General features: G+C 60.2%; 1 protein-coding gene across 2 annotated transcripts in view; it reads left to right on the top strand.

Moving 5' to 3' along the window:
* Nucleotides 1–24: 24 nt before the first annotated feature.
* TNNI1 (troponin I1, slow skeletal type) overlaps nt 25–8,454 on the top strand; it is a 17,384-nt gene continuing 8,954 nt past the window's right edge. For both annotated transcript variants that reach the window (XM_019637982.1, XM_019637981.1), the window contains exons 1-4: nt 25–110; nt 453–456; nt 1,126–1,167; nt 1,621–1,752. In XM_019637982.1, the coding sequence (XP_019493527.1) occupies nt 85–110; nt 453–456; nt 1,126–1,167; nt 1,621–1,752 (204 nt within the window). In that variant the 5' untranslated portion in view covers nt 25–84. The remainder of the gene's footprint in view (nt 111–452; nt 457–1,125; nt 1,168–1,620; nt 1,753–8,454) is intronic.

The raw sequence follows: 8,454 nt of genomic DNA, 5'->3' as shown, positions 1-8,454 counted from the left end.
CACCACCAAGGTTCAGAGAGGCCCAGGTCACCTGGCGAAGACCACCCCGGCCTGTTGCAGACTTTGTCCACCTGCACTGGTCAGATGACTCGCGTGTGCCAGGCCACCAAGTAACGCTGGCCCCATAGAGGAACGAGGCTTTGGGGATTCACCCACAAGGCGGGGATGGGAGCTCCTCACTGCAGAACCCCTGACACGGCTTCTCTGATCCCCGCCCCCCACTTACAAAGGGGAGTATCTCCCAACAAGAGTCCCCAACAGCCCAAAGGGCCAGGTTTTGTTCTGTTCTGCTGGGACCCTGGAACCGGCCCTCACCTGATGCCTGTTGTCACCATCCCTGGCCTCCCAAGCCCATCCACATGGTTCTGCGGCCGCGTGTATAATATGCATTGTTCACCTGTCTTCTGTTTCTGTCCCCTCCCCGCTATTTTTCCTGTGACGGATGCCTGAAGCGAGGTGAGCTTTGGGGGATCTCTGTCCTGGTTAAGTCTTCAGGCTGGTGAAGGTGGGGTGGGCATGGGAGGAAACCACAGAGAGCGTGGGTCAGGGAGGGGAGGGCCGCCCAGTGCTCAGGGTCACTGGGAGGGACGGAGTCCTGGGGCTGGGGTGGCAGCAGAGCTGGCTGTGACTCTGCACCCTCGCCGAGCACCAAGCGAGTTCCCCTCACCCACCCTGGGAGCTCGTCCCGCCCAGGTCTGGGAGGTTACCATCCAGAGCGCCCAAACACGCACGTCTCTGATGCTTTCCAAGGGGTTTGCACATCCCCGATCTCGTTTTGTGCGACAACTCTGTGAACTCTGCGGGGGGGAACCTTGGGCTCCTCACCTGCAGATGAGGAGGGCGGTGCCCACAGAGGTCATGAGACCCACGCCGGGCCTGGCAGGATTCCAGCCACAGCAGAGCCAGGATCAGAAGGAGGGCCTCAGCCCTTAGGTCACGGTGGCTGACTGCAGCGTTCTCTGAATTTGAGAATTCTGCCTAAGTCACAAAGAGGAGCCTTTAAGGGACCCTAGGCGAGGATTTGGGATGACGGTGGTGACTCTGGCCGGCACTCATCATGGCCTGGCCCAGACCTCCTGTTCTGCAGCCTCTGCCTCACCCTGTCTCTCCCCTTCTCGCCCTCAGAGAAAATCCAAGATCACCGCCTCCCGCAAACTCATGCTGAAGGTGAGGTCGGGTGCTGCCTTTGGGGGAGACGGTGAGGGGGTGGGGTGGGGACCAGAGGGGAGGCAGTGCAGACAGAGCACTGGGAGGGTCCTGGGAGGGGAGAGGACGGAGGCAGTGACCACCGCCGGGTGGGACGGCAGGGCTGGGGCAGAGGGAGTTGCTGCTTTGCTAAGAGTTGCTCTCTTCGGAGCTTTGTGAGCCCCAACAGAAGCGGGAGGGACAAACTCCAGGGCCCACACGTGCAGGTGGCCACGCGGTGCTCGGGCTCCCGCGGCCTGCCTGTAGCCAGCGCACACACGTGCACACTCGGTGACCTGTTCACACGTGCCCAGGGCTGCCTGGTCTGGGCCCTGATGAGCGTGAGAAACTGGAGAGCCAGCTAAGGCCGGCCTGGCCCGCCGGGGTCCGCCTCCCCGCAGGCCCGGGGGCTGACCAGCCCTGTCTCCTGTCCAGAGCCTGATGCTGGCCAAAGCCAAGGAGTGCTGGGAGCAGGAGCAGGAAGCGCGCGAGGCTGAGAAGTCCCGCTACCTGGCCGAGCGCATCCCCACGCTGCAGACGCGCGGCCTGTCCCTCAGTGCCCTGCAGGTCAGCGAGCCTTGCGGCCNAGCAGGCCGGAGGGGCAGACATGGGGTTCAGGGGTTCAGAAGGGTGGGGGGCTCACAGATGCCTGCGTGGGCACGTTACACAGGCAGCTGTGAACATGGCCTGACGCGGGGGGCAGCCTGGGCCAAGACACAGGTGTGGCCCCTGGGAAGGCTGGGGTCTCGTCCCCACTGACTCAGCCTCTGCTCTTAGCCCTGGGACTCAGTTCATCCTTCTGACAAAGAGGAACGTAAGTCCTGTCCCTCACCATCTGCCTGCAGCGTGGGAGGAAGGCACAGTGTGAAAGCCCCTGGGCCTGGTCACTTGCTAATTTGGGCTCCTTGCTTCTCAGACAATGCTTGGCAATGGGGTTGGCAGGTGCTGGCCACGGAGGGGACAGGCCTGACTCCACAGCCACGGCCTTCTAAGGCTTAGCTCCTCTGGCCAGACACTTCCTTCCCTGCCCTGGGAGGGGACCCTGGGACCTGGGGCAGGGGCCCTGGCCTCACTCTGCCCCTGCAGTACCTGAGGAGGAACCTCCCAAGACCCTCAGAGCCCTGCAGACGGCCTCCCCTGGGGGGGCTGCATTCATGTGGGGACCACCTTTTGCTCTTCTCTGTGTCAGTCCCTCTCTCTGTTTTTCCTTCCCCAAAGCAGGATAATCTTGCAGACAATTCATTCTTTTGTGCATAGGAAGGCTTTGTAAGAAAGTTCTTGCGTAAATTAAAAACATAATAAGCAACACCACAGAGCCCAGTGGACTCAGCCCCAGCTCCCAATTCCTTCCCTGACCCCAGCGGCCCCTCGGCTGGTGCTGGCCTTTTTTTTCTATCCCCTCCCCATCCACCGGGAAGCCTATGTCCCCGGCCACCACGGTGACGTCCCAGACCCTGTCCTTCCTCCCGGGCAGCCTTCCAGAGTAGAGGCTCCCCCAGCTTGAGCTGACCGGAGCCGCAGTGTCCAGAGGGCAGGACCTTTACCCTTCCCTGGGCACTCTGGGGCTGTCTCCTTAGGACACCCGTCACCAGCTCTCCCCCCGCCCCCCAAACAGGGGACACGGTGGTGCTGCTTGTCAGTGGGGTCAGCACCCTGCTTGTCCTGGCCCAGCCCCGGCTCCGGCCTGCGAGGTGGCCGACGATAATAGCCACAGGATTAACATAGCCAGCATTGTCCTGCTCTGACTATAGGTGGGTATTATGTGTTCACCCACCGTCCTAAAAATACCCTGTAAACAGGTGCAGCCCCGGTGGCATCAGTCCCCTGGGTTCTCCAGCGTGCGGCTGCAGACAAAGGGAGGGTGGGCAGAGGGCAGTTAACCTCACCGACGTCCACGCATGGGACATGGGGTGCCATTCGGAACCTGGGAGGCCTCGATTCCTGGAACCCCACCTGGAGAGGGGCACAGAGCGTCTGCAGACCCTCAGACTTCCATGAGCTGCTGCTGCACTTGGGCTCAGCATGGGACACTCTGTCTGCAGCACGCTCACATCACCCCCAAGCCCAGGCATCCTCCTAGCACACGGGTACCAGAGCACACACAAGAGTCCCCCAAAGATGTGGGGTGTGGGCTCGCGGCCTGATGTTTACTTTTACTTGTCAGAGGTAGAGGGTCATGGAGACGTTCCCCTCCTCCAGCCCCGCTGGCTCCCCGGCCTCCCTGGGCCCCACGTTTCCTCACCCCCCGCCCAGTCCAGTCCCGTCAGGGCTCTGGCCCCCTTGGGTCTGGCTGCCCATTCGTTCTCCTCTTTGTCTCCCTGACTTGACTCAGTTGCTGGCCTCTGTGTGCACAGGATTTGTGAGTCATCTGAGCCTCGTGCACACGTCGTGGGCCTGCTGGGTGTGCACTGGGAGCTGTGTGGTGGGAGGGGCAGCAGCTCTGTTCTATTTTTACTGGCCAGTTGCCGTTGGCCGTCGCTTTCATAGCCTTCCCTTGCGCTGGCCCCACAGTCTGTAGTCGACTGCAGGACACAGCCAGCCCAGCTCACGGACACGGAACCAGGTAGGTGTCTGCAGCCCAGAACTGCAGATCCAGGTCGAGCCCAGACTGAGGACCTGGGCTGGGGTTTCAGGAGAGCACCAGGGCTTGGAGTGGGAGGCGGCATTTCTTGCCTGTATAATTGGGTTTCTAGGTGGAACAGCCCCACGGTGTGATGTCACATAGGATGCCACCTCCCCTGCCCAGGACTTTCCACAAGTGGCTTCAAGGGCCCAGGCAGAGCCGAGTGGGCTCTGTCTTCACATCGGGCAGCCCAACGGGTCCCCGGAGGGAGAGGGCGCCTAGCGGGAGAGACTGGCATTGGGGATCAGAGGGCGGGGGTGGGGCTGCGTGTGGAAATTTAGGAAGAGTCTGGAGGGCAGCAAAAGGGGGCGATGCCTGCAGTGGACAGAGAGAAGGTCCTCTGGCGAGCAGGACTGGGCCCCAGGCCCCGCTGACCGCGGAAACCTCTCGCCTCTGTTTCTTTGTCTCTGAGGGACGGGCTTGGCTCCTTTGCCGTCCATCTGGACAGCAGGACAAGAGCAGGTGAGGGGGACTGCCCCTCCCCTCCTGCCGCTCCTGGCTCTGAGGAGCAGGAGGCAGATGGCGACAGCACCTGGGTTGGGGTGTGAGCGTCCGTGGCCGGCGTGGCGGTGGGGGTCCCGGCAGTGCCTGTCAGCAGATTTGAGACAGCCCCACCGCCGTTCTGAGCCTAGACTTTCCTGGTCAGAGCTCAAGATGGGGGTGTGGTGTGTGGTCAGTCAAGGAGGACTGGGGTGCCCATGAAGTGGACCCAAGCTCAGGGGCGGGGAGCACAGGGAGGAACGTGAGCCTCACTTGAAATGTGTGTCCCTGATGATCAGGCGTGCAGAGACCAGCCGCTCTCCCTACACACACACGGTCACGCACATGCACACTCACGCACAGCCTCGGTCCCGTTGGTGCAGTTGATGTCCTGCTCACCCCACGGGGCCTCAAGGAAGGAGGCGCCCAGCTGTGAGTCAAGCCCCGGCGGCCTCCCCCGGCTGGCTGTGGGTCCGTGATTATCTCCTGGCTGGCCCCTTGTGGGGGACATGGAATGCTGGCCTCCGACAGCCCGTTGGCTGCTATCTACATCCTGACTTCTTATCAGGCCCCTGCTATCTCCCAAAGGACCTGTCAAGGGGTCCCGTCTGGTGGGTATCGCAGCACAGGCTGGGGACCCCTGGGCCTGGCATTTGTCAGCGGGGCAGGCCCTGGAGCTTGGCAGGAAGCCTGGACTGGCCTGGGCAGGTGGGCCCCACTCTGGTGACAGGGGTTCTCTGAGGCAGGTCTGAGCATGGCTACGTGCCCACCAAAGGTGAGGCACGTCCTGGCGAAAGAGACAGGAAACCCACGGGGCTGAGACCTGGGGCCCTTGGGAGGGTGATGATAATGGATAGACGTCCTGGTTCCTCTCCAGCTAGTATTTCTTTCTGGATTTTCTCGGCATCTCTGGAAGAGCAGAGCCCTCAGAATAAACAGCTGGCGATAAATCTAATTTCAGCCAAGCACGCGGGGAATGTATCGATGGATGGGCGCCCACCTCTCCCTCTGTGCCCAGAGTGACAGCTGAGACTCCAGGTCACCCCCCCCCTCCCCAGGCTGCACTCTCCCTGGCAGCAGAGGCAGAGGTGGGCCCCGGGGGTCTCTGGTGGGAGATCCAGGAGTGGGGCCAGCCCCGCTCATAGGCTTCTTAGGCACAAAGGGAGAGGCGAGCATTAAGGCAGAGGCAGGAGGTCACCTAGTCAGGGAGCGGCTCTCGAGTGAAGTTGCTGGACCACGTTGGATCCCCTGCCGGCCCCCATCCAGGTTCTTGGACCACGTCCAGCCTGCTGACCTTGTGCCCTGACAACATGCACACTGGTCCCCGTCCTTCCCTTCACGACCCAGCTCAGGGCTCCTGTCCTGCTGTGCACACCCGTCCCCAGGCAGCTGTCCCCTGATCCTTTGCACACCACCCCCCTTCACTGTGTCCAGGCCCAGGCAGGATGGCTGGTTGGGTCTGGCTTTGGAACACCCCCTCTGCAGCCTCATGGACCCCCTCCTCGGCCGGGACCCCCAACAATCAGGGCTAAAGGGGTCCTCCCAGAGGACGAGGGCTCCTGCGGTAACCCTGTGACCAGGGCCGTCTGCTCTGGACGATTGATTTTGTTTGCCTTCCAGGTAACATTCAGTTTGAGCAAAGCTTTCAAGAGCTAAATGTTACGTGGCAAACAACTCCTCTAAGCCCTAATTTTGCAGAGGAAAACGGGCCTGGAGGGGGCGGGATGAGGATCGGCCCTGACCCCCTCCCCCAGCTCACCCGCTCCACTGGGGGCCCCCTTGCGGCCCCCTCCCCCAGGCTGCCAGCCACAAGGGGACCCGCCCCGGCACAGTTACACTGCACAGAGCGTGAATGGCACCCCCTGGAAAACTGCACAAGTGTGTCTGCCATCCTGACCCAGGGACCCCACCGTGTCTGGTCTCTTCCCACTCTTGTCTGGCCCCCGCTCCCCCATGGGGTGGGGCGGGGCTGTCGCTTTCCTCATTAATGACTCTTCTGTGCCCCCAGGTGCTGCCCGCCACCATGCCGGAAGTGTAAGTACTCNCGTCCTCACGTCCCCACAGGCAGTTTCTCCTATTGTTAAAATAGCCACATACTCAAGTAATGAATTTGTTACAATTGGTGAATGACTATTGATACATTATTATTATCGTAATATTATCTTTCGTATCCTAGGCTCCCGCCCAGCTACTGATCTGTATGGGGCCCCTTTTCTCTCCGGAGGCTTTAAACACCTCCCCAGGGTCCCTGTGCCTTAAGTTTTTGCTGTAAAGGAGCCTGTGCTTGGGGACCACTGTCACCTCAGTTCTGGAAGGTGTGGGTTTAATTTCTTTGATAACGATCTCTTTGTAAGTTCTCTAGACCTCTGACTACATTGCACCTCCCAGATGATCCTTTACTTTCCTTATCCTTCCTCACCTACGTCCCATCTCTCTCTTTTTTTTTGATCCTTTCTGGAAAATTTCAACTTTATCAGCCTTCTACATTTCATCCCTTATACAACGGTTTGTGAAAATCACATTCTTTAATATCAGAAGAGCCTGCAGACCTGGGAAGCTGTGACGCTCACAACGGCACATACAAATTTTCTAAGATTTCCATTTTCTCTTGAAAGCTGGACTTTTTATAATGGGCCATAAATACGCTCGGCTGTTTTCCTTGAGCCAGACCCCCTTTGTTCATTGTTGAGAAAATATCTACTGATATTCAAGTCCCACTACCTATAGGTTTTCGGTCAGTCATTCTTTCATGTAAAAACGAAAAAGCAGCCAGACGTTCTGTGCTTCATGCTTTGGTATACGGCAGGGCGCTCTGTTTTCACCAACCGGATCGACCCGAACAGGATTAACCCTTTCCTCTGCTGCATCGGGGACGCCCTTCTGTAAGCTGGGGGGGCTCACAAGGAGAGGCCTCCTCTTTCTGGGCCCGAGAAGCAAGCGGCCGCTTCCCCACTCCCACCCCGGTGTGGAAAGCCCAGGGACCCACGGACGCCATACCCTGGGAAGGAGGTTCGGAGCTGTGGAGAGGTTAGCTCATGCTGGCGGGGGTCCCAACGGGGCTTCGGTAGAACCCCTGATGGAGAAGCCCCCTCCTGGCCTGTCCCTCCCCAGCCTCCCGCAAAATAGCCATGGAGTGGGGGCAGGAGTGTGGGGTGGGCAGAGGAAGAAGGCTGCCCAGGTCCGGGGTGTAGAGCGCCACCGAGGGGGCGGAGGAAGTGGGCAAGGAGGCGGGGCCCTCTGTCTGTGTGGGTGCCTGGCCCCGGACATTTCAGGCTCCAGCCTGGACACTGGCGGCGGGGGTGGTCACAGCTCAGGGTGACCTGAGGGGCTAAGTTTACCATCAACAAAGGTCCAGCTGCCCAGCTGTTGTTTCTATGTCAGGCTGAGCACATTGTTGGAGGGGACAATTGTTCATCACCGATGTCAAGGTCAGCTCGAGGTTGCGGCTGCTCCTCCCCGGGGGAGGGGTACGCGGGCACCCAGAACTTGGTCAAGACGCCTCCCCAGCGAGCTCTGCCCCTACACCCTTAGCCCGAGCTCCCCAGCCTTCTTTCAGGGCCCCGGGGAGCAAGCAAGTCTCCCTCCTGAGCCCCGAGAGGCAATTTCCTGTAGCGTCTTTGGTCAGAAGGCTCCTCTCTGTGTTGTTCATTCAGTTATTCAATGAGCATTTGTTGAGCACCTACTGTGTGTCAGGCACTGGGTCGGGTGCTGAGGATACAAAAATGAGTAAGACATGGCGTCAGCATTCAAGCTTCTCCAGACTGTAAATGGATGACGTCAGCGTCATGGGTTAAGTGCAGGAAGGGACACACAGGGGCTGTGGCGCCTGGCGGAGGTCTCCTGCAGCCAGGCGTGGTCAGGGCAGGCTTCCTGGAGGAGTCAGTGCTCCACTGAGACACAGTGGGCAGGGGGCAGCTCATGGGCGTGGGGAGAGGGGCCTTCTGAGAGGCTGCCTTGGAGCAGCTCCACGTCGCTGAAACTAGGGGGTGTGGAGGCCACGAAGCCATGTGGCCCCAGTACTGGGTTTGCATTTCACCCTGAGGTCACTGATGGGGGAGGCACGTGACCACGTCCTCGTTTTAGGCCGATGGGGATCGTGGAGAGGCTGCAACACAGCTGGCAAAGTTGGGTGTCCTGAGCAGAGATGGTAGCTGGGCAGATGGGGG

This window comes from Hipposideros armiger, unplaced genomic scaffold (assembly GCF_001890085.2).
Source record: "Hipposideros armiger isolate ML-2016 unplaced genomic scaffold, ASM189008v1 scaffold_37, whole genome shotgun sequence".
In the NCBI taxonomy this organism is placed as follows: domain Eukaryota; kingdom Metazoa; phylum Chordata; class Mammalia; order Chiroptera; family Hipposideridae; genus Hipposideros; species Hipposideros armiger.
Note: the sequence above shows the minus strand (reverse complement) of the source record. Positions and strands in the feature narration are given on the sequence as shown.